We start from the raw sequence: 26,873 nt of genomic DNA on the forward strand, positions 1-26,873 counted from the left end.
TGAGAATGCCACAGCTACGAGTATTTGGGCGGTGTATAAGTTAACAGACCGCTCTCTCGATTGCTGACGCCGATCTTCACAAGACCGCAATAGCTATCGGCTCAAATCCTTTTAACTGTCACTTTGGTTGTGCATCGCGATTGTGAATATGACAGCTCCGAGGCGCCTGTAACGTATTATTCTGACTTGTATTTGCATTGTTGTTGTGGTTTATCGGACGCGCTTATTCGTCAGACACGAGTGAATCATCACCGCGTCAATAAACGCGCTTTCCGCTTCCGGCACGATGGAGTCTGCTTGAGTTCGTTACATGGTGTCAGAAGTTCGTTGATATTCACGCCATAAGCCGCCATTCGTCTCCATAAATATGGCATCTCCGAACTTTGATCATCCCTCGATCGACTGGGAGAGTCTGGATCTCTACCAGGAGTTTTGCCGGTTCAGAAATCACGTCAGTTTTGTCTTGTCAGGGCCGCTCGCAGACATAACGAAGCCTCGTCAAGCAGGATGGCTCGGAACGTGGATCGGCGAACAAGGTCGTCAAATCTACCAAACTCTATCTTGGGAGGAAGGAGAGAAAGACGACCCGCAGGAAGTGCTGAACAAATTCCAGAACTATGTGCAGCCCAGAAAGAACAAAAGAGTTGCCAGACACCGACTGAAACAAAGGCGCCAGCGGAGTGGTGAGTCTTTTGATCATTTCATAAAAGATCTGAGGATAATTCTCATGGATTGCGATTACCAAGACCCAGACGACATAATCGTCGATTGCATCATTGATGGCAGCCATGATAAGAGGGTCCAAGAGAAATTACTCGATAGGGGTGAGGAGCTCTCACTAGCTAAAGCTATAGAAATTGGCCAACAGCTAGAGCTCTCGCAGAAACATATGAGAATAGTCCGAGATGAAGATGCTCTCATCTCAGCCCTCAGATCTGAAAACGAACGAACTCAGCACCAGACTCAACGTTGTAAGAGCAAGCCTGATAGGCATACACAAGCCACCGAGCTGTTCAAAGCTGAGAATCGGTTTCGGAATGACGGTCCCTGCAGCAAATGTGGCCAGTCAGTGCACAGGCAAGCCAAGTGTCCAGCAATTAATTCTAGCTGCTCCTACTGCAAGAAGCCTGGTCACTGGTTTGCGGCGTGTCGGAAGAGACTGCGCGACCTAAAGTCCCTTGATGAGGAGACCAGTCTAGATCATGTAGATCTTCCTCAAGAACTCGTCAAGGAATCTGAAATTTTAAGGATCTCCGCTCTACAACCAAGCATCAATACGGCTACTCATGACAAGTGGGCACAGACCGTCACGTTGCTGGGTCAGCCGACTCGGTTCCGGATTGACACGGGTGCAAGGTGCAACACACTAACACTCAACGACTACCAGTTAGTCCAGCACCTCGCAGGCGATCTACAATCGTCGCATAAAGTTCTTAAAACATACTCGAACCATACTATCCATCCTGTCGGTACCGTGACACTCCCTCTCTCTCACAAAAACAAGACCGTTAGAGCCAGTTTTGAGGTCATTGACCTCGATCAGGAGAATGTAATGTCAGGCGCTACCTCGGAAGCCCTAGGCCTCATTGTCAAGCTCGATAAGTTGTCTCTTGTTCAGCCTCTAGTCAATGTGTCTCAGGAAGCAGTAATCTCTGAGTTTCCAGAAGTTGCCAAGACAACTGGAACTCTTCCCGGAACTTATCGGATCAAGCTTGTAGAAGGGTCACAGGGAGTAGTTCACGCTCCTCGCAGACAGCCTGCAGCATTGAGAGAGCAAATAGTTGACAAGCTACAAGAGATGGTCACCGAAGGTCACATCGCGAAGGTAGAACGACCGACTGAGTGGGTGAGTTCCATGGTAGTAGCTCTTCGCAACGGCAAAGTCCGCATCTGTATAGACCCCAAAGACTTAAACAAGTGCACAAAACGTGAGCACTACCCAATGAGAACTGTTCAGGAAGTTTTAGCTCAAATCCCTGGAGCCAAAGTATTTTCTGTGCTTGACGCCCGCAGTGGGTTCATGCAAATTCGCCTTGACGAGCCTTCTTCATTCTTGACCACGTTCAATACACCTGTAGGGAGATACCGCTGGCTGCGTCTCCCTTATGGATTGAGGTGCTCGCCGGAGATATTCCAGCGAATCATGGACCAGATGCTAGAAGGGATAGAATGGGCAACAGCGGTAATGGATGACATTTTAGTTGCTGGTCGTGACATCACCCACCACGACTGTGTACTGAAGCGAGTTATGCAACGAGCTACAAGTTATAACCTGCAACTAAACTTCCGAAAATGCCTCATCCGGCGAACCTCAGTCCCTTATGTAGGCCACCTGCTTACTGCAGAAGGAGTGCTACCAGATCCATTCAAGACGAAGGCAGTTGAGAAAATGCCACGTCCAACAGACAAACAAGGCGTCAAGCGTTTCCTTGGATTCGTTCAGTATTTAGGGAAGTTTATCCCCAACCTAAGTGACACAAGCAAGCCTCTCCGTGATCTCTGCAAGGCGGACGTGGAGTTCTCCTGGCAGTCAGCTCAGGAGCTGTCCTTCAAGAAGCTGAAGCAAGCATGTATTTCGGCCCCGGTCCTTCAGTACTACGATGTAAGTCAGCCAGTTGAAATACAAGCCGATGCCAGCCAAAACGCTGTAGGAGCCTGTTTGCTCCAGAATGGCAACCCTATAGCGTTCACATCACGCAGTATGACCGATACTGAGTGTCGCTACGCTATGATTGAGAAGGAAATGCTCTCAATCGTCCATGCAACAGAAGCATTTCACTACTATATCTTTGGAAAATCAGTAGTGGTATATAATGACCATAAACCCCTTGAGGAAATCTTCAAGAAGCCTCTCCTATCTTCTCCCATGCGTTTACAGCGTATGTTGCTCAAGCTTCAACGGTATGACTTGGAGGTTAACTACTGCCGTGGTTCTGAGATGGTGCTCCCCGACACATTGTCCCGTGCACCTCTACCGGACACCGACTCAGAAGCTGGGAAAGACCTTGAGCCTGTGAACATGTTCCAGTTCCTTGCGATCACGAGTGGGAAATACCTCGAAATCCAGGAAGCTACTCTGAGTCAAATGAGCCTTCTCTGCGGTGTCATTGCAAGTGGATGGCCTGACTCCCGAAAGGAAGTCCCAGCACAGGTCCGTCCGTACTTTGACTCCAGAACGCAATTGGCAGTCTCAGACAGTGTTGTCTACAAAGGCATGCGCCTTGTCATCCCGCCAAGCCTCAGACCCAGAATGCTGAGCTTGATTCATGAATCGCACCTCGGAGTGAACAAGTGTAAGCAGCGTGCTCGCGAGGTCATGTATTGGCCCTCAATGAACTCTGACATCGAAGAAACTGTACGGAATTGTTGCAAGTGTGCAGAGTATCAAAGCGCTCAGCAACGGGAGCCTCTCTTGCCGACTTACACGCCTGATCTTCCATTCATCGAAGTTGGAAGCGACGTTTTTGACTTCGAATCAAAGCAGTATTTGCTCACGGTCGATTATTACTCCAAGTTTGTGGAGGTGGATTGCCTCAAGGACATTACAGCTCGCTCTGTAATCGAAGCTCTCAAGCAGCAGTTTTGTCGACATGGTATTCCAGAGAAGCTGCGAAGCGATTCCGGAAGTCAGTACACGTCAGAGGAATTTTCTCAGTTTTGCAAAGAATATGGCATAACTCACGACATTGTGTCCCCCAAGCACCAACGTGCCAATGGAGAGGCAGAAAGAGCGATCCAGACAGTGAAAAGGCTCTGGAAGAAGTCAGCAGATAAGTACTTAGCCCTGCTAGACTACCGCACCACTCCACTTGAAGGAATAAACTTGTCCCCGGCTCAGCTCCTAATGGGAAGACGCCCCAGAAACACACTGCCTTGCAACCGCACTCTTCTCATGCCTGCGCGGTATGACCATCACCTTGTGAGATCACGCCTTGACACACAGAAGGAGAAACAAAAATACTATCATGACAAGCCATCTATGTCAGATTTGCCACCGCTCCAGCCGGGAGACAGTGTTAAGATGTTGCCAAACCCGGAGGCCAGGCATTGGATTCCGGCTGTAGTTGAGGCGCGCCACAACAGCCCCCGGTCATATTTGCTGAGGACCCCAAACAATGTGTACCGGCGTAACAGGCTCCATCTCCGCAGAGTGCCTCATTCAGCCAATGTTGGCCCGGTGGGAAGTCAGCCACTCTCTCGCTTTTACTCTTCCCAGGACATGAGGGACTTCCCTGATCCCACCACTCAACAGGACACCCCAGTGGGGAACTGCTGCAAGTCCCCAAGTCCAAGTGAGCAAGCATCTGAATCCCAAAGTCTCCCAACAGTGTCATCGCCTCGAGCCGCTGCATCTCCCAGAAATACCAAGTTCATCACAAGGAGCGGCAGAGCGGTTAACCCTCCCAGACGTCTGGATCTTTAAATTTAAATCAATTGATTCACGTGATCTGAATGTGATGCTGTTTGTTAATTAATTCATTGTAAGTTTTACTTTATAGAGTTATTTGCTTTGCTGGTTTCCTTTAAAGTGGCTTCCTTGAAAGAAAGGAGGATGTAACGTATTATTCTGACTTGTATTTGCATTGTTGTTGTGGTTTATCGGACGCGCTTATTCGTCAGACACGAGTGAATCATCACCGCGTCAACCGTCAATAAACGCGCTTTCCGCTTCCGGCACGATGGAGTCTGCTTGAGTTCGTTACAGCGCCTTTGCCTTTGCTAGCAGCGAGCACCAACATGGCCGCTGTTACATTGAAATATGTCTACAAACCTCCTCACCACCCAAACTTCTCAACCAGACTTAGCAGCATCTTCCCCCTTTATTCTCGTTCTTCAAAGCAAAAGGATAAAATTGTTATATCGCCATTACATATTTATTCATTACCGCATGCCAATGGTGACGTCATGGTAAGCGCATTGAAACAGGAAGTGCATTTCCGACAGGTCATTGGTTTATTATATACAGTCGGTCGTTTGTCTATCTGTCTAATTTTGTAAAATATGTGATGATGAGTAGCCTAATTGTGCTAATAAATGATCGTAAATTAATTATATTCTTCGTGAAGCATCGAAGTGTTTAAGAGTGCGTGTAAGGCCTTGAAGCAATAATTAGGCAAAAATTGTATAGTTACAAATGCAGCTTTACCCTCATGTACTTCCTGGCAGTTTAAGTCAACTTTAGAATCACTGGTTCACCCTCAACAATCACCAATAAACTCCAATACATTCAGAACTCCGCTGCCCGTCTACTCACCCATTCCCGGACCCGTGACCACATCACCCCCGTCCTTTACAAGCTTCACTGGCTCCCCATCTCCCAGAGAATCCAGTACAAAATCCTCCTCTTGACCTACAAAGCCCTCCATAACCTGGCCCCATCCTACCTGGCTGACCTCCTCTCCAGACACACTCCCACCCGCAACCTCCGCTCTGCTGGTACCAACCTCCTGACCCCCCCCCCCCCCCCCCCCCCCCCATCCGGACCAAATTTAGATCCTGGGGGGACAGGGCCTTCTCCATCGCTGCTCCCACCCTCTGGAACTCGCTACCTCACACCATCAGAGACTCCTCCTCACTCACCACATTCAAAACATCACTCAAGACCCACCTGTTCAACACTGCATTCAACATTTAACCCACAGCATCTAACCCCTGACTATCTCCTCTCCTTCTCCCTCCTTTGTGCTTTGAATATTTCCCTATTGATTCTTCTTTTTTTGCAATTGTTTTTATGTTTTGCTGTGCATTATGTTTTGCACTCTGTCAAAGCGTCTTTGGGCTTCCTGAAAAGCGCTATATAAAATAAATGCATTATTATTATTATTATATGGGTATGGAAGGAGTGGCAAGCAGATCTGCATACGTCAGCAGATCTGCATACAAAATAAATAGATAGCCACTAATTAATTTTATACTGTATAGACACCCAAACGTAAAACATGATCGATGTTTCAATAACCATCATCGATCATTTCAATCCAGATTAACCGGAGTGGCATACATACATGTGGGAACAATAGCTCGGTTACAGAGATTGTACATAATTCACAGATTGTCTTTTACATGATCAATAGTTGGAGGGATGGATGAGTGGACGGAGGGATGTATGAGTGGAAGGAGGGATGTACGAGTGGAAGGAGGGATGTACGAGTGGAAGGAGGGATGTACGAGTGGAAGGGGGGATGGATGAGTGGAAGGAGGAATGTACGAGTGGAAGGGGGGATGGATGAGTGGAAGGAGGGATGGATGAGTGGAAGGAGGGATGTACGAGTGGAAGGAGGAATGTACGAGTGTAAGGGGGGATGGATGAGTGGAAGGAGGGATGGATGAGTGGAAGGAGGGATGTATGAGTGGAAGGAGGGATGGATGAGTGGAAGGAGGGATGGATGAGTGGAAGGAGGGATGGATGAGGGAAGGAGGGATGGATGAGTGGAAGGGGGGATGTACGAGTGGAAGGAGGGATGTACGAGTGGAAGGGGGGATGGATGAGTGGAAGGAGGGATGGATGAGTGGAAGCAGGGATGTACGAGTGGAAGGAGGGATGTACGAGTGGAAGGGGGGATGGATGAGTGGAAGGGGGGATGTACGAGTGGAAGGAGGGATGTACGAGTGGAAGGGGGGATGGATGAGTGGAAGGAGGGATGGATGAGTGGAAGGAGGGATGGATGAGTGGAAGGAGGGATGGATGAGTGGAAGGAGGGATGTACGAGTGGAAGGAGGGATGTACGAGTGGAAGGAGGGATGTACGAGTGGAAGGGGGGATGGATGAGTGGAAGGAGGGATGGATGAGTGGAAGGAGGGATGTATGAGTGGAAGGAGGGATGGATGAGTGGAAGGAGGGATGGATGAGTGGAAGGAGGGATGGATGAGGGAAGGGGGGATGTACGAGTGGAAGGAGGGATGTACGAGTGGAAGGGGGGATGGATGAGTGGAAGGAGGGATGGATGAGTGGAAGCAGGGATGTACGAGTGGAAGGAGGGATGTACGAGTGGAAGGGGGGATGGATGAGTGGAAGGGGGGATGTACGAGTGGAAGGAGGGATGTACGAGTGGAAGGGGGGATGGATGAGTGGAAGGAGGGATGGATGAGTGGAAGGAGGGATGGATGAGTGGAAGGAGGGATGGATGAGTGGAAGGAGGGATGTACGAGTGGAAGGAGGGATGTACGAGTGGAAGGGGGGATGGATGAGTGGAAGGAGGGATGGATGAGTGGAAGCAGGGATGTACGAGTGGAAGGAGGGATGTACGAGTGGAAGGGGGGATGGATGAGTGGAAGGGGGGATGTACGAGTGGAAGGAGGGATGTACGAGTGGAAGGGGGGATGGATGAGTGGAAGGAGGGATGGATGAGTGGAAGGAGGGATGGATGAGTGGAAGGAGGGATGGATGAGTGGAAGGAGGGATGTACGAGTGGAAGGAGGGATGTACGAGTGGAAGGAGGGATGTACGAGTGGAAGGAGGGATGGATGAGTGGAAGGAGGGATGGATGAGTGGAAGGAGGGATGGATGAGTGGAAGGAGGGATGGATGAGTGGAAGGAGGGATGGATGAGTGGAAGGGGGGATGGATGAGTGGAAGGAGGGATGGATGAGTGGAAGGAGGGATGGATGAGTGGAAGGATGGATGGATGAGTTGAAGGAGGGATGGATGAGTGGAACGAGGGATGGATGAGTGGAAAGAGGGATGGATGAGTGGAAAGAGGGATGGATGAGTGGAAAGAGGGATGGATGAGTGGAAAGAGGGATGGGGGAGTGGAAAGAGGGTTGGAGGAGTGGAAGGAGTGATGGATGAGTGTAAGGAGGGATGGATGAGTGGAAAGAGGGATGGATGAGTGGAAAGAGGGTTGGAGGAGTGGAAGGAGGGATGGATGAGTGGAAGGATGGATGGATGAGTGGAAGGAGGGATGGATGAGTGGAAAGAGGGATGGAGGAGTGGAACGAGGGATGGATGAGTGGAAAGAGGGATGGATGAGTGGAAAGAGGGATGGATGAGTGGAAGGAGAGATGGATGAGTGGAAAGAGGGATGGAGGAGTGGAAAGAGGGTTGGAGGAGTGGAAGGAGTGATGGATGAGTGGAAGGAGGGATGGATCAGTGGAAGGATGGATGGATGAGTGGAAGGAGGGATGGATGAGTGGAAAGAGGGATGGAGGAGTGGACAGAGGGATGGAGGAGTGGAAGGAGGGATGGATGAGTGGAAAGAGGGATGGAGGAGTGGAAAGAGGGTTGGAGGAGTGGAAAGAGGGTTGGAGGAGTGGAAAGAGGGTTGGAGGAGTGGAAGGAGGGATGGATGAGTGGAAAGAGGGATGGATGAGTGGAAAGAGGGATGGAGGAGTGGAAAGAGGGTTGGAGGAGTGGAAAGAGGGTTGGAGGAGTGGAAGGAGGGATGGATGAGTGGAAAGAGGGATGGAGGAGTGGAAAGAGGGTTGAAGGAGTGGAAAGAGGGATGGAGGAGTGGAAAGAGGGATGGAGGAGTGGAAAGAGGGTTGGAGGAGTGGAAAGAGGGTTGGAGGAGTGGAAGGAGGGATGGATGAGTGGAAGGAGGGATGGATGAGTGGAAGGAGGGATGTATGAGTGGAAGGAGGGATGGATGAGTGGAAGGAGGGATGGATGAGTGGAAGGAGGGATGGATGAGGGAAGGAGGGATGGATGAGTGGAAGGGGGGATGTACGAGTGGAAGGAGGGATGTACGAGTGGAAGGGGGGATGGATGAGTGGAAGGAGGGATGGATGAGTGGAAGCAGGGATGTACGAGTGGAAGGAGGGATGTACGAGTGGAAGGGGGGATGGATGAGTGGAAGGGGGGATGTACGAGTGGAAGGAGGGATGTACGAGTGGAAGGGGGGATGGATGAGTGGAAGGAGGGATGGATGAGTGGAAGGAGGGATGGATGAGTGGAAGGAGGGATGGATGAGTGGAAGGAGGGATGTACGAGTGGAAGGAGGGATGTACGAGTGGAAGGAGGGATGTACGAGTGGAAGGGGGGATGGATGAGTGGAAGGAGGGATGGATGAGTGGAAGCAGGGATGTACGAGTGGAAGGAGGGATGTACGAGTGGAAGGGGGGATGGATGAGTGGAAGGAGGGATGGATGAGTGGAAGGAGGGATGGATGAGTGGAAGGAGGGATGGATGAGTGGAAGGAGGGATGTACGAGTGGAAGGAGGGATGTACGAGTGGAAGGAGGGATGTACGAGTGGAAGGAGGGATGGACGAGTGGAAGGAGGGATGGATGAGTGGAAGGAGGGATGGATGAGTGGAAGGAGGGATGGATGAGTGGAAGGGGGGATGGATGAGTGGAAGGAGGGATGGATGAGTGGAAGGAGGGATGGATGAGTGGAAGGATGGATGGATGAGTTGAAGGAGGGATGGATGAGTGGAACGAGGGATGGATGAGTGGAAAGAGGGATGGATGAGTGGAAAGAGGGATGGATGAGTGGAAAGAGGGATGGATGAGTGGAAAGAGGGATGGAGGAGTGGAAAGAGGGTTGGAGGAGTGGAAGGAGTGATGGATGAGTGTAAGGAGGGATGGATGAGTGGAAAGAGGGATGGATGAGTGGAAAGAGGGTTGGAGGAGTGGAAGGAGGGATGGATGAGTGGAAGGATGGATGGATGAGTGGAAGGAGGGATGGATGAGTGGAAAGAGGGATGGAGGAGTGGAACGAGGGATGGATGAGTGGAAAGAGGGATGGATGAGTGGAAAGAGGGATGGATGAGTGGAAGGAGAGATGGATGAGTGGAAAGAGGGATGGAGGAGTGGAAAGAGGGTTGGAGGAGTGGAAGGAGTGATGGATGAGTGGAAGGAGGGATGGATCAGTGGAAGGATGGATGGATGAGTGGAAGGAGGGATGGATGAGTGGAAAGAGGGATGGAGGAGTGGACAGAGGGATGGAGGAGTGGAAGGAGGGATGGATGAGTGGAAGGGGGGATGGATGAGTGGAAGGAGGGATGGATGAGTGGAAGCAGGGATGTACGAGTGGAAGGAGGGATGTACGAGTGGAAGGGGGGATGGATGAGTGGAAGGGGGGATGTACGAGTGGAAGGAGGGATGTACGAGTGGAAGGGGGGATGGATGAGTGGAAGGAGGGATGGATGAGTGGAAGGAGGGATGGATGAGTGGAAGGAGGGATGGATGAGTGGAAGGAGGGATGTACGAGTGGAAGGAGGGATGTACGAGTGGAAGGAGGGATGTACGAGTGGAAGGGGGGATGGATGAGTGGAAGGAGGGATGGATGAGTGGAAGCAGGGATGTACGAGTGGAAGGGGGGATGTACGAGTGGAAGGGGGGATGGATGAGTGGAAGGAGGGATGGATGAGTGGAAGGAGGGATGGATGAGTGGAAGGAGGGATGGATGAGTGGAAGGAGGGATGTACGAGTGGAAGGAGGGATGTACGAGTGGAAGGAGGGATGTACGAGTGGAAGGAGGGATGGACGAGTGGAAGGAGGGATGGATGAGTGGAAGGAGGGATGGATGAGTGGAAGGAGGGATGGATGAGTGGAAGGGGGGATGGATGAGTGGAAGGAGGGATGGATGAGTGGAAGGAGGGATGGATGAGTGGAAGGATGGATGGATGAGTTGAAGGAGGGATGGATGAGTGGAACGAGGGATGGATGAGTGGAAAGAGGGATGGATGAGTGGAAAGAGGGATGGATGAGTGGAAAGAGGGATGGATGAGTGGAAAGAGGGATGGAGGAGTGGAAAGAGGGTTGGAGGAGTGGAAGGAGTGATGGATGAGTGTAAGGAGGGATGGATGAGTGGAAAGAGGGATGGATGAGTGGAAAGAGGGTTGGAGGAGTGGAAGGAGGGATGGATGAGTGGAAGGATGGATGGATGAGTGGAAGGAGGGATGGATGAGTGGAAAGAGGGATGGAGGAGTGGAACGAGGGATGGATGAGTGGAAAGAGGGATGGATGAGTGGAAAGAGGGATGGATGAGTGGAAGGAGAGATGGATGAGTGGAAAGAGGGATGGAGGAGTGGAAAGAGGGTTGGAGGAGTGGAAGGAGTGATGGATGAGTGGAAGGAGGGATGGATCAGTGGAAGGATGGATGGATGAGTGGAAGGAGGGATGGATGAGTGGAAAGAGGGATGGAGGAGTGGACAGAGGGATGGAGGAGTGGAAGGAGGGATGGATGAGTGGAAAGAGGGATGGAGGAGTGGAAAGAGGGTTGGAGGAGTGGAAAGAGGGTTGGAGGAGTGGAAAGAGGGTTGGAGGAGTGGAAGGAGGGATGGATGAGTGGAAAGAGGGATGGATGAGTGGAAAGAGGGATGGAGGAGTGGAAAGAGGGTTGGAGGAGTGGAAAGAGGGTTGGAGGAGTGGAAGGAGGGATGGATGAGTGGAAAGAGGGATGGAGGAGTGGAAAGAGGGTTGAAGGAGTGGAAAGAGGGATGGAGGAGTGGAAAGAGGGATGGAGGAGTGGAAAGAGGGTTGGAGGAGTGGAAAGAGGGTTGGAGGAGTGGAAGGAGGGATGGATGAGTGGAAGGAGGGATGGATGAGTGGAAGGATGGATGGATGAGTGGAAGGAGGGATGGATGAGTGGAAAGAGGGATGCGGGAGTGGAAAGAGGGATGGGGGAGTGGAAAGAGGGATGGATGAGTGGAAAGAGGGATGGAGGAGTGGAAAGAGGGTTGGAGGAGTGGAAGGAGGGATGGATGAGTGAAAGGAGGGATGGATGGGTGGAAAGAGGGATGGAGGAGTGGACAGAGGGATGGAGGAGTGGAAAGCGGGATGGATCAGTGGAAAGAGGGATGGATGAGTGGAAAGAGGGATGGAGGAGTGGACAGAGGGATGGATGAGTGGAAAGAGGGATGGATGAGTGGAAGTAGGGATGGATGAGTGGAAAGAGGGATGTATGAGTGGAAAGAGGGATGTATGAGTGGAAAGAGGGATGTATGAGTGGAAAGAGGGATGTATGAGTGGAAAGAGGGATGGAGGAGTGGACAGAGGGATGGAGGAGTGGAAAGAGGGATGTATGAGTAGAAAGAGGGATGGATGAGTGGAAGATGGGATGGATAATCTTGAAGGAGGGATGGATGGATCTCTCGAAGGAATCATTTATCTGGGTGCTGAATCTAATTTAACATGACCTGGATCAACCTACGATAAGGATAAATACGCTGAATCCCGTCCAACAATAATTGTCTGTGGCGCTGCGATTCTATGCAAGTGCATTATTTCAATTGGATGTTGGAGATATGGGCGGAGTTTCACAGACTAATCCGCTGTTGAGACACACCCAACTAAACAGATGTTCATCTCCCTTCGTAAATTGCTATTTAAATGGGTAATTAGCTGTTCCACACAAAGATGTTTTTGTCAGCGTGTAAGGGTTAGGTATGTGTTAGCAAAACGCTTGCTAAACGCCTTTCATAAATTCGGCCCTAAAGGTTTAATCATACTATGAATTGGGCTTGCAAGTATATAATAATTTCTGGTGGGCACAGAAATAATCTGTAAAGTTCTCAGGGTGCCGTTGATAACTTGCCTACTCTTCACGAAACACACCGTGGGATCTTTCATGGCCACAAAGGAATGTTAGTAAATGGGACACCAAACTTCAAGTCCATCCGAGGAACTCTGTGATGAAACGGCCTGCCTACAAAACATCATGATCCTGCAGTTTCTAGTCGGGTCGGGAATCAAAGTCGGACTAGACAGCTAGTAAGTGTGCACACACAGGTAAGTGTGCTACCTCTGGACATTAACCTATCAGGGCGAGACAACTCATAGGTAAGTGTGCTACAACTGTACATTAACCTATCAGGACTAGACAGCTCATAGGTAAGTGTGCTCCCTCTGGACATTAACCTATCAGGACTAGACAGCTCATAGGTAAGTGTGCTCCCTCTGGACATTAACCTATCAGGACTAGACAACTCATAGGTAAGTGTGCTATAACTGTACATTAACCTATCAGGACTAGACAGCTCATAGGTAAGTGTGCTACCTCTGGACATTAACCTATCAGGACTAGGCAACTCATAGGTAAGTGTGCTACCTCCGGACATTAACCTATCAGGACTAGACAGCTCATAGGTAAGTGTGCTACCTCTGGACATTAACCTATCAGGACTAGACAACTCATAGGTAAGTGTGCTTCCTCTGGACATTAACCTATCAGGACGAGACAACTCATCGGTAAGTGTGCTACAACTGTACATTAACCTATCAGGACTAGACAGCTCATAGGTGAGTGTGCTACCTCTGGACATTAACCTGTCAGGACTAGACAGCTCATAGGTAAGTGTGCTACCTCCGGACATTAACCTATCAGGACTAGACAGCTCATAGGTAAGTGTGCTACAACTGTACATTAACCGATCAGGACTAGACAGCTCATAGGTAAGTGTGCTACAACTGTACATTAACCTATCAGGGCTAGACAACTCATAGGTAAGTGTGCTACAACTGTACATTAACCTATCAGGACGAGACAACTCATAGGTAAGTGTGCTACAACTGTACATTAACCTATCAGGGCTAGACAACTCATAGGTAAGTGTGCTACAACTGTACATTAACCTATCAGGACGAGACAACTCATAGGTAAGTGTGCTACAACTGTACATTAACCTATCAGGACTAGACAGCTCATTGGTAAGTGTGCCACAACTGTACATTAACCTATCAGGACTAGACAACTCATAGGTAAGTGTGCTACAACTGTACATTAACCTATCAGGACTAGACAGCTCATAGGTAAGTGTGCCACAACTGTACATTAACCTATCAGGACTAGACAGCTCATAGGTAAGTGTGCTACCTCCAGACATTAACCTATCAGGACTAGACAGCTCATAGGTAAGTGTGCTACCTCCAGACATTAACCTATCAGGACTAGACAGCTCATAGGTAAGTGTGCTACAACTGTACATTAACCTATCAGGACTAGACAGCTCATAGGTAAGTGTGCTACCTCCAGACATTAACCTATCAGGACTAGACAGCTCATAGGTAAGTGTGCTACAACTGTACATTAACCTATCAGGACTAGACAGCTCATCGGTAAGTGTGCTACAACTGTACATTAACCTATCAGGACACATGTTAAATGAGGAGCACCAAATATATGGTCATCGAGATGGACAACAAAGAGAACTACATCATTTTTTATATCATTTTAGTTGTGTGTATCTGTACAATATTACAAGACAAAGGAGCACTAATCTGAGAAAACAAGATACTGAAGGAGTCCGGGCTCCAGCAGAATATGGACAAAAGGATGGCAAGGCACAAACTCGTCCGAGAAGATATTTATTCGTAAAACCAACTCGGGAACACTGTGAAGCCCGTTTATCGGGCTGCATTATAAAGCACAACGCGAAACCGAAACCGAAAGCCACGCCTCTCAAGCGAGGCGTGCTTCGGTGGTCACGTGATCAACAGGTGTAGCTGATTATACCCGCACGCGCGGCACGCTTTGGTGGTCACGTGACCAGCCACTCTGGCGCCGCGGATCCCCGCCGGTGACGTCACCGGCTGGAGCAAGGAGATTCTGATGCTGGTCTTGCTTGGGGGACCCATGGGTCGCTACACACGCCCCCCCAGAATGGACTTGATCCAGGAAGGTCAACCTGAGGGGGGTCCGGATGACCCGACCGAAACGACCCCTGGCCAGTCGTGGGGGGGGGGGGGGGTCTGGTGTGGTGGCGGGTGGTCGGACGGGGGGGTGCAGGCAGGGGGGTCCGGTGTGGTGGCGGGTGGTCGGACGGGGGGTGCAGGACGGGGGGCGGCCGAGGGGCCGGGCGTGTCCTTGGGGGAGGCTGCCGAGGTTCCTCGCGGGCCTCCCGAGGTTGCAGTTCGCGGGTGCAGTGCCGAGAAGGCTCGAGTGGTGCACGCGAAAAGCGGGTGAGCCAACCGAGGGGCTGGTCAAGGCCTCGGGGGAGGCTGCCGAGGTTCCTCGCGGGCCTCCCGAGGATGCGGGGCTGGTCAAGGCCTCGGGGGATGCAGTGGACGGGGGGCGGCCGAGGGGCCGGGCAAGTCCTCGGGGGAGGCTGCCGAGGTTCCTCGCGGGCCTCCCGAGGTTGCAGTGCGCGGGTGCAGTGCCGAGAAGGCTCGAGTGGCGCACACGAAAAGCGGGTGAGCCAACCGAGGGGCTGGTCCAGGCCTCGGGGAAGGCTGCCGAGGTTCCTCGCGGGCCTCCCGAGGTTGCAGGGTCGGAGAAGTAGTTGCGGTTGTAGTTGTAGGTGCGCGAGGGTGACGAAGCGGCCATGCCGCGAACGTCAGTGCGCGCGAAGGTGACGAAGCAGCCGTTCTGCCAACGTCAGTGCGCGCGAAGGTGACGAAGCAGCCGTGCCTTCGGAGGGTCTTGGAATAGCTTCGCCCCTCCGGTCGTAGAGGAGGAGCCGAGCGCGGTGCGCGAACCTCATAGTCATGGCCGTCGTCGTTTCCGAAACTCCGGCATTTCGAAACTGCGGTCAAAACTGCGCCCGAAGCCGTGCGGGAGAAGCCGGCGTCACCAGCTTAGGTGGCTTCCCTGGCTAGGGCGTGCTTGCCGTGTCCGTTCGCAGCCCCCGCATCCGTGCGGGGGCAGTCGGGGTTGCGTGTTCAAATTCGGGGTCACCAGTGAAGGAGTCCGGGCTCCAACAGAATACGGACAAAAGGATGGCAAGGCACAAACTCGTCCGAGAAGATATTTATTCGTAAAACCAACTCGGGAACACTGTAAAGCCCGTTTATCGGGCTGCATTATAAAGCACAACCAGAAACCGAAACCGAAACCGAAAGCCACGCCTCTCAAGCGAGGCGTGCTTCGGTGGTCACGTGATCAACAGGTGTAGCTGATTATACCCGCACGCGCGGCACGCTTTGGTGGTCACGTGACCAGCCACTCTGGCGCCGCGGATCCCCGCCGGTGACGTCACCGGCTGGAGCAAGGAGATTCTGATGCTGGTCTTGCTTGGGGGACACATGGGTCGCTACAATACAACATTTTGAGACTTGATTCATTAAAAAAAAATAGCAAAAATAAACGTTTCGCACGAAAGTCAAGACAAAAATTATTCGATACCCAGTTAGAGCCCAATGTATGTGTCTGCACGACAAAATACAACACCTTGAGTTTAGCCTTTTTATCAATTTCAACTGAATCCCTGGCTCATGATGTAGGGAAACCGAGGTTTTTTAAAATCGAACATACAAATGAGTTTTCGATTGTCTAATAAACAACAGAAAACACAAAAGATGCTCCTTTTCATGCGCTGCCTCGGTTTTAATTTCTTTCATTTCTCTAGGATGGTTCCCTGGAAACTACTGAGTCAAATTCTGACAATAAGTGGAGTGAGGAAGAGAAAGACTCAAGTGAAGAAGAAGAAGAATCTCAAAAAGGTGATGACGCAGAAGAGGAAGATGAAGAAGAGGATGAGGAAACACTTCTTGCAGAATTATCACAGGAACAGCTTCAGCAGCTAGAGCAAGAGCTGGAGGAACTTTCTCCGGAATCTTCCCTGCCAATTGGCCAGCGGCAGCGTGACCATTCAAGCCGGGAGCCGGAGGCTGGTTTCAATCGGTATGCCCTGAGAGAGTTCCTGCAACGTGAACAACACATACTTGAGGCTGAGCGTGTGCCTGCAGTACTGCTCAATGGGCAGGTGAGACAATCACCACACACACAAGAAAATAACACCGATGACCTTTCAATGAGGCAATGTGAAATACGGTACCTCTTTAGCACCACATTGCGTTACCCCACAGTGACCCACCTAAGCTACACGATCATTGATTATCCTTTCCATCAAGTTTATAAACTCTCCACAGTGATATCAGAAAGATGGCAGATCGTAGGCCTAGTAATTGAGCAATTAATTACAAGAATCACCAACAAGGAATCTATCATTTACAACACAGTCAGTTTGTGTGTTTGTACAGATGTCTGTCCTCCTTCATAAGGGTAGGTTATAAAAGGCAATATTTTAACACGAATGTGTGTTCACTACGGTCTATTTTTGAGGATAAAACTAACTCGAAAAACATTTTCCATAAAAGAGTAATTATGTCGCTTCTATTGGAATTGTAGACGGTGGCTTGCAAACCGAGCCTCAAGGGTGGTGTACAGAAGGGTTTTTTTTTTTTTAAATAACAATAAATACAATGCACATGGAGGTGGAATTCATTGCACTTGATGTGCAACATGCGCAGAGTAAACCGAGTGTTCATTTACGTCCATAGGATGTCTATTAAAGATATGAGCAGCACACCTGACTCTAGGCCGAGGCTTCAGACTTTGGCACGCTCACGAGGCTGCACCAGTGCACCATGATCAAATAAACTGTTCCATCCCATCATATTTGACAAGCTTATTACTAGTATGTCAATAAACCAGGTATTTCCACTAACTTCAAAACTGTAACTCGCAAAAGTAATAGTGATGAAACACAATTTAGATATTTTACCTTCGAGTGTACGGGCATGGCCATTCCAGGGGTTTTTATCATACTTCCCTCACCTGCCCATACTTGGAGCTCAAAATTTTGATCACTGGATTTAAAAACCTTCAAATCGGTTTATCTTTTTCTAGGTTGAAAAAAAAGAACATCTAAAAACATTGGAAATCATGAGATCTTGCAGATCTGCTCATTTTAACCTATATAAGTACAATATATACCCTACTCAACGCATATCCAGTAAACGAGAGGGTGACCCAACGGGGCCTCCATACACTTTAAGTTGTTAACATTTAGCACCGGAACCGACAAAGCGACATAAAAATCTGTCATTCTCCATTAAAATGTAGCTCAAATTGACTACACGAGGTCTCCTACTTGATACTGCCGTAAATATATAAAGTCTCTACACTATTGGTCTGATTACGGTATACTAGGGCATTGCCCGTACGTGGGTGCCCGTTCCTTGCCAAAAAAAAAAAAAACGCTACCCGTACGCTCTACCCCGCCCGTACGCCCGTAAACAAAAAAAACAACGCTCTTCGCTTCCGCCCTTCGCTCTGACTGAATTGGGAGAAATAATGCGCATATGAAATCGAGAAATTATTATTTTCTCCGGAAGAAATCGAATTACGAACCGTACCGTAATGGCGGTCAGCTCGTAACGCGCTCAGCTCCGCTCGTTCTCACATCGGCCACGCCTACGCAACAAAGCGTTCTGTGATTGGCTGCCGGAAGTGAAGTCTTCACTGTCCGGAAGTTCGCAAATCGTCGCAGTTACGATGAATCGTTTTAATTTAATCGCAGTTTGAATTCGTTTTAAAACATAGTTTAACGGCAACATAGTTTTCCAACGTGAAATAAATGAATACGCTCTCAAATGTGCCGTCCGAGGTAGAGTCTGATCGCCACGTTCGGCACACGTGATAGCTCGCTGCTCTCTGATTGGTTGAAGCGTTTTTTGGACATAGCTCGGTAAGTACTTGTCCGATTAATTTAAAACCTTGAAAAGGCACATCCTCGGGTCCCCAGCAATAAACCTGGCAAGTTTAAAGTATATCGGACCCGTGGTTGTCGAGAAACAGCGGTCACAGACAAACACACACACAGACACACAGACACACAGACACACAGACACACAGAGATTGCTGGAATTATAGATAGATTGCTTTAGATGGCTGCCCTATACAGGGTGTCCCTTAAATCGGTACCCATTTTATATCTTCCTATAATTCACCAAATGTCCGTCTGTCCGTTCGAAGGTACCGCAAAAACGGCTCAACCGATCGCAACGATATTTTGGGTGGGTAATCCTGGGACCCCCTGGAGTAAAATAGGTTATATTATTTTTCCAATTTTCCAATTTTTCCAAGTTTTCCAATTTTCCAGTTTTTCCAAACACGATGGAATAATATTTACCGATATGAACAGTGATGTGGCTTTTGTTGAAATTCTACAAATACTGTTTATTCTACGTACCAGGAGAGAGTAGATCGACTCCTGACGAACTCTTCCTATATAAACGTGCGGCTCCGAAGAAACACTGCAGCGTGTGCAAAGCGACTGAGAAACAGGTGTAGCGGCCGCTTCCGTGTTACAGATTCGGCGCGCACTCTTCACCCATGAACGTGCGACTGGGAAAGACGTGTGGCGGCCGCTTCCGTTTTGCAGAATTCAATCTTTTTTCAAAATGGGCGCCATGTACTGTTTAGATTTTGATGATTTGCGTGTGATGTGATTCAACGGATGTTTATATGAATTGTTTAAAATTTTAAAAAGCCTTCAATTTCTGATATTTTGCCTTTTCATTTGGGCCTCCCAATTGAAGCCCCGCCCATAGGGCAGGTACAGTTGCTAGTTTATTGAATACAATAAGCAAAAACAACCTTCCAATTCAAGCTGATATGAAACAATTAGAGTAATGTTTGAAGTTTTGTTTAGTACACAACATATCCAACAACTTTTGTTTCAATTAATGTTCGCTTTCTATTTTTTCTTGTGAAGAAGCAGTTTGCGAATTCCTTCATTCAACATTCTCCAACAAATGGATCGGTCGTGGTGGACCCAATGGATCGGCCGTGGTGGACCCATTGCAGGGCCGACAAGATTCCTGAACCTGACTACCTGTGATTTTTTTTTTTTTTGGGAGGTTTCATCAAGGACAGAGTATAAGCCACGTGCCCAAAGTGATTGGTCGAGCTACGGGATCGCATCCCAAATTATGTTGAGGGCATATCTCGTGCCATCTGTGCGAACGTTATAAACAGTTTTGTTCAATGTCTCCAGACGTATATTGAAAGAGAAGGTGGACATGTTGAGTACCAAACAAAACTTCAAACATTACTCTAACTGTTTGAGGGGCAGAATAGAGGGATATTTGTAGAAATAAGGCATGTGGGAAAGAATGAGGTGTAGGGGAGGACACACAGGGTGGAAAATATGGATACAGAAGCAAATTATCAGGAAGGAAAAACTGGAAATTTTGGAGGAAGGGAGCCTGGTTTGGAAGAATGGGGCCACGCCTTTATCGAAAGTTTGAGATATGTCTCGAGGTAGAAAAGATCATGGTTTTGGATGGGGATGGTGTGATCTGAGATGGTGGTGAACAGCTGTCTTGAAGACCTGGAGGGAAGAATGAGGTTGAAGAGAATGTGGAAGTTGGTTCGACACGAGGGGAAAAAGAGGAATGAATGAGTGGAGGTGAGCAGTGATCCTAGACTTGGGTAGTTTGACCAGAAGGGGTTGATGGTGGACCACACGTGCCCTGCAGGAATCTGGGGAGGGACAACGCATGGAAAGAGCAGAGGGTGCGAGACCAGAAAGTAGGCGGAAGAGGACAGACGGACCACCGACCTGTCTGTGATGTGAAAGTGATTGGTCCATAGACGCAGCTTCATAGTGGGAGATTCAAATGATCTTGAAGGCCTTGGTTTCCATGGCATCATGAAAATCAAGCTGAGCAAAGTGTAAGGTAGGTGCATGCCAGCCCAGATGAGAGAACAGTACTCCATCAAGCTGCAGATGAAGGCCTTGTAGGTGGATAGGAGTCAAGGTGTGCCATGGAAGGGCTAGGAAGGGTACGACAGAAGATGCCCAGTCAGCTTCTGGCTTTGGAGGCCAACTTTTAAATGTGATTTGCTCAGGAAAGATCATGGCTGGTAGTGAGAACCAGAAGTTTAAGTCACTGAACCTCTTACTGAGGATTGTTAAGAAAGTACATCGGAGGACTTTCCAGACTGTCCTTTCAGAGAGAGAGAGAGAGTGAGATTTGTCTGGAGTGAAAGACATATCCCAAGTGTTTGGCCAGTTGTCATTCTATCAAGTTCTGAAGAGAGGGAAGAGAATGCCTTCTGGCTACCTATCTGAGGGATGAGGGATGTCACAGCAGAGGGCAGAGTCATCAGCAAAGATATAAAGAGGATTTTCCAGAGAGTCAGATAAATCTTTAATGAAATAAGGAATATGACTGGGCCAAAACACTGCTTTGGGGTACTTCAGCCTTGACAGTGAAAGGAGATGAGAGAACTCTGTTGAGAGCTTCTCATTGGCTACGAGGGCTGAGGAAGTCAATAAGCCATGTGCGGAGTTGGCATTAAATGCCATAGGCAGAGAGTTGTGCCAGACACAATAAGGTGTTGTATCAGAACATACACAAAGCCAGAATTTATCGAAAGTTTGAGATATGTCTAGTGAGGCGGCCCTGACCTCATGTCTAACATTGAAAGCCTCCATCCATTGTTGGGAGTTTGTAAGCTTGTTGTGTATGCTTGTTGTATTCAATAAATAGAAATCATTAGGTTACCTATTTCAGGGACAGCCTGTATATCTCATTTGACATCTCTACCCTGTCCAATGGCCTGTTCTCTCTTGCAGGACAAGTCAAGCACCCTGCACATAATCTGAGATCCGTTTTCTTTGAAATGGTCTCTGGGATTTCGTTTCATCCTTCAATAATCCACTACCAGAATGCTCACTTTAAATGCATGAAAATGTTCAGCACAAATAATTATGAATCCCTGATTGTCTTTGCAGTACAAAGTTCAAGATAGGAAAGAGGTTTGTGCTGTGAAAGAAGAGCAGGCACCGGAGGAGTTGGAGGAGGTGCAGCAGGAAAAGCAAGAGGAGAAACAGGAGGAGGAGGAAGAAGATCTCAATAAGACGTGGCAAAATAAAAAGATTACGCATATTCCCATTCAAGTGGAAACAAAGATCAATGGAGTCGATTTGGGAAGTGACGTGACAACAGAAGGACAGAACGACGAAGAGCATACAAAAACTGTGAATGAAATTTTGCAAGAAAAGAAAGAAGAAGAAACATCAAGTTATGATAAGGATCAAGAAGTGTTGGAAGATCATGAGAAATTTGATAATGACTGTGATGATGATAATAACATTGCTGAGGAAATGAAAGCTACCGAATTGTGTGCAACGACAGAGAAAATGGAGGGTGGTGGCGAGCGTCCGACCACACCTCAGGAAACCAGCATGAAGACAAAAGAGCTACACAATGAATTCAAAGAAGAAACTGGTTCGATAGAAGGAAAGAGAATGAACCACTGTCCAGATTCTGAACGAAAAACTGAATTCAAAGACTCAGAAGTGGCCGAGGACATAAATGCTAGTGGGGGTGAGGAGAACAAGATGAAGAAGATGAAGGGAAAGTTAATCGGAAAGATAGGAAATCTTCCCAAAATGCCCTTTGCTCTTCCTGGTCTGCTTTCGGGAAACCCTACGATCGTAGAGGATGCGCTGCGTAGCGTGAAGAAAAACGATCCATCGCTCACCGACATCAATCTCAACAACATCGAGAAAATAACAAGTCCCGTGCTTGTGGATTTCGCTGAGGCCCTCAAGAGGAACAAGCACGTCCGTAAGTTCAGCATCACCAACACGCACGCAGACGACAGTGTGGGCTTTGCCTTGGCCAACATGATCCGAGAGAACCGCTCGTTGACTCACCTCAACCTTGACTCGAACTTCATATCGAGTAGAGGTACGGTCGCGTTGGTGCGCTGCCTCCAGTTCAACGAGACGCTTACCGAGCTCCGCTTCCATAATCAGAGGCACATGCTGGGTATGAAGGTAACAAACACTGCACATGCAATCATTCGCTACACCATCACTTGATGTTCCTTCAAAGTATTGCTTCCATTACGAGCCATTTATCCCATTATTCAATCCCATATCTGTGATATTTTAAAACTTTTGAGTCCCTCGACATATGCGCCATTCATACCTTTTCCTCTCTCTCGCCTCGTATCGTCTTCTTTCCTTCTCCGCTTCTACACTCCCTTTGTACACTCTTTAGATTCCCAATTTATTCTCCACTCTCTCTGCCTTCCACCCTCCCCCACCCTTGGCTGCCATATGGCAGCTGAGACATATGGTATACACACCCACCTTTGTATTGTCTAGGACACGTTCAACTACAACTACAATCGGTAGGGCGCATACCTCCGCCAGGCTAAACAGTTTACGTTTTGCATCCACTGATAGACCTCTGTATCCAGACCTGAACCAAAATCTTATCGGCTTCTACTTGTCACTTACCCAACTCATCCACCCAGCTTTGTCATAAGTCGTCCACAACCTTTTGAGATATCATGATACATGTCGGTCTTGGCCCTATCTCTCAATGGTGAAGAATCACATATTAAAATTCTCTGATCCAGATCAGGATTCGAATCTTCACCAAAATCGAATCAATTCCTCCTTGTCATACACCCAACCTATTCACCTAGTTTTGGCCGAATCTGCCCATCCACCATGTTTGAGATACCGTGATATACATTGTTTTTTCCCCATCTCTCAATCCAGGTCGAAGCCTGGTGTAGGATTAGCGGTTAGGGCGCAGGCTTGGGATCCTAGGATCCTGAGTTCGAATCCCGGTCGATCGCTGAATTAACGCCAGGGGGGTTGACTCAGCCTGTCATCCTTCCGAGGTCGGCAAATTGAGTACCAGCTTGCTGGGATGAATGATCCCGATGTGCACCCAGATTTAGAATAGGTATAGAATAGGTATACCGTATCCCTGCGCATCATAAGAGGCGCCTACGGGTTGGCGCCAGGAAGGGCATCCGGCCATAAAAACATTGCCTCAAACAAGGAACCATGAAGTCATGGGGCCCGCAAGGCTAACCCCTGCTCTAGCGGGGAAAAATGGCCTTAGAACGATCATTCATTCATTCTCTCAATGGTCATGGTCCAACATTACTGTCAAAAAGTGAAGGCAATCAAAAGTAGATCCCATTGTACCAGCAGCCCGACCAAAAAATTCGAAATTCTTACCGTGACAGGGGGCTACTGTTTACAACATCCCACATTGGACTATCAGCCTATCCAGGGGTCTATTATCTGCGAAGGATACTTCAAGATCGATCATTGGTGTTAAATACCCCCAGAGGGACACGGGAATTACAAGAACATCGACAACTTGTTATGCAACTTCGATTATGCAAATGGGCCGATGGTAATGATCCCCACTCAGAAAAACTGTGCTTTGACACTCCTCTACTCTTTCCCCACTCTTCTCCAGGTGTTTCTCAGGTCTCTTGCCTTCATCTTGGAAAGTAGCCAAGACCAACCCTATTCACAAGAAGGGTTCCAAGTCTGATCCACTCAAATACAGACGAGCCATGCAAAGCGATGGAAGTTATCACTGTTGCAGATCTTCGGCATCATCTCTTCTCCAAGTCTCTCATCTCCCATCATCAGTTGGCCTTCCTCATGGCTATTCTACATTGACATTTTGCTTTTTTTTTTAACTCACTAACAGTTGGATGCTCCAAGCTCAAAGGAGAGTACGGAGCCACACTCAAGTTTTAATACTCGCTGCCACCTGCCTTACTTTCTAACCTGTCTGCCAATGGTATTTTGGGGACCTTCCTTGAATTGTTGTCCACAAGTGGAAACACCAGGTTTGTGTTGATAGTATTCCATCTCATGACCTTCCTCTTGAGGCTATAGTGCGCTGCAAGCCAGCACTTAAGACCAAGCCTTAATATCATTGATGCACATCAATGACCTCTTCACTTCCGTACTATTTTGATGACGACTCTAGCTTGTGCCAAACAGTACACCACATGCCTGAGAGGCAGCCTCCAGAGCATCCATGTTTGTCTGCAGATATTGGATTTTTCTTCTTGTCATTGTCCAGCCACCTGGAAAAGGTTGTTCAATGCAGGAAGCTCCCAGCTCTCACTTTGTCTCTGTTTCAGGATTGATTGTTGAACCCCCTCCATCTCCTCCATCTCCAATTTACCAGTTTACACCTCGTTGGTGTGTGTGACATGTATGTTCATGCTTCGTTTTTGGCTAAGTTCATTTTCAGCCACACTTCTTCTTCGTTCAGCTAGAGTTCCTCTAGCTGTTGGAATTTGTTCCAAGGTATATTTCCCGTTCCTTCTCTGCTCAGTTGCTTTACACAACACCCAGTGCAACACCACTAAAAAACAATAATGGAGACAACATGAAACCTGTCTGACCCCTGTGGTAATTTCAAATTTGGATGACAACTTATTGTTGCAAATTACACAACATTTGTATCCATTGTAGTAATCTTTGTCATCCGTACAAATTTATCTGGCATGCCATACAGTCTCGGTATCTTCCACATTGCCTCTCTATTCATACTGTCGAATTCCTTTCCAATGTCAATGAATGATAGGTAAAGGGTTGCATACCATTCATTGCATTGTTCTATTATTGTTCTTAGTATTTTGTTCTCCATGTAAGTTCCCCTTTTATTACCCCCGCCAGAGGAGAGGGGTATTGCATTTGGGTCCGTTTGTCTGTCTGTCTGTTTGTTTTTTGGTTTGTCCGCACAGAACGTGAGTATGTGTTTTAATTAATTTAATTAATTACATCAGACCTTTTAGAACCATAAGATGTGTAAGACCCTTAAAACTCCTAAAACACCTTAAGACCCTCAAGACCATTAAACCTTTAAGACCCCTAAAACCCTTTAGAACCCTAAGACCCTTAAGACCCTTTGGGGTCCAAAGATACTTGATACACTGTCAGCCCTATAGACCCTACAGACCCCTAAAACCCTTCAGAGCCCTAAGACTCTGTAAATGCCCTTCCACCCTTAAGACCCTATAAAACCCATTACACTCTATAGACCCCCATTAAACCCTTTAGAACCCTTAGACCTCTAAGACTCTTTAGATCCTCTTAGATCCTTTTTAATCCCTAAGTCCCTTCGACTCCTTTCTTCCCTTCAGATGCTTTTAAACCTTTCATATCTTTTAATACCCTGTAGACCCCTTTGACATTTTGACTCTTTTTTAGATGTTTTATGACCCTTTAGACCCTTTCAGACTATCCTGACCCTTTAAATCTTAAATTAAACCATTTAGACACCTTAGACCCATTTACACATTTTGATCTTTACAACTTTTCAAACCTTTGACCATTACCCATTTAAACTAGACCATTTGAACCTTTCATTTGCAATCATCGACCTTTTATTTAGTACATCCTTCCATTTGTTTGCCACAAAATACATCACACAAAACAATATTCCCATCGAGGGTCTGCAATTTCTGATTGCTCTTTGTAGCTGCACTTTGTTCTCCATTTATGGGCTCCTTTTACCACCACCTCAACCTGTTGCCCACCGTAATAAGTCGTAACCTACAGGATGTTTCAAAAAGATTGATACAACTTTGACTTTCTGCCATTTCTTTGTTTTTTTACCAATACCGTTTTCCTTTTCAGGGTTTGGTGGTGTTATCGTGGTATTTGTTCCCTGGGATTTCTAGTTCCGTAGCTCAACTATGACATTGACAGTGGAGCAGAAGACAAAAGTGGTGGCTCTGTGGCATGAGACCAAATCATATGTAGACACCCACCAGAAGTTCTCTTTTTATTTTTATTTTTTGTACACAACATCAAGGATCGTATAAGAGCTAACATTAATAACATATAATAAAGTGAGCGGGAGACAAGATGGGGAGGGAGAGGGAAGGGACATTGGGCAACACAAGCACAAGAACGGTAGAGAACAGGGACATTGGGAGATCTGTGGGAGGGAGAGTTCTTGGGAGGGGGCAGGGGAAGGAGGGTGGTGGGAGAGGTATAAAACAAATGGACACTGCTAGGACTTCCAGGAAAAAGTCAGTATTTCAAAAAGGTGGATCTGGGGTGAATTAACAGGGGTAGAAAAGATCAAGGTTTTGGATGGGGGAAGATAAGAGATGGTGGTGAACAGCTGTTTTAAAGACCTGAAGGGAGGAGAGGGATTGAAGAGAGTGTGGGAGTTTGTTCCAGAGGCGGGAGTAAAGAGGAATGAAAGAGTGAAAGTGAATAGAGAGTATTGATTTTGGCAGTTTAACCATAAGAGGGTTGCTGGCAGATCTTGTGCTTCCTGTAGGAATATTTGGGGGACAGAGCACAGAGAGAGCTGGGCGAGCTAGGCCGGATAGGAGTCGGTAGAAGACAGAAAGACCACCAAGAGATGGTGGTGAACAGCTGTTTTAAAGACCTGGAGGGAGCAG

The 26,873-nt window shown here is 48.1% G+C and overlaps 1 protein-coding gene across 1 annotated transcript in view; it reads left to right on the forward strand.

Moving 5' to 3' along the window:
- Positions 1-26,873, forward strand: part of LOC137437803 (leiomodin-3) — a 52,703-nt gene that overhangs the window by 15,049 nt on the left and 10,781 nt on the right. Inside the window, exons 2-3 of the mRNA XM_068132441.2 lie at positions 16,225-16,581; positions 21,406-22,455. Coding sequence (XP_067988542.2) covers positions 16,225-16,581; positions 21,406-22,455 — 1,407 coding nt within the window. The remainder of the gene's footprint in view (positions 1-16,224; positions 16,582-21,405; positions 22,456-26,873) is intronic.

The sequence above is a fragment of the Myxine glutinosa genome (genome assembly GCF_964187855.1).
Source record: "Myxine glutinosa chromosome 12 unlocalized genomic scaffold, kmMyxGlut1.1 SUPER_12_unloc_1, whole genome shotgun sequence".
Lineage (NCBI taxonomy): Eukaryota > Metazoa > Chordata > Myxini > Myxiniformes > Myxinidae > Myxine > Myxine glutinosa.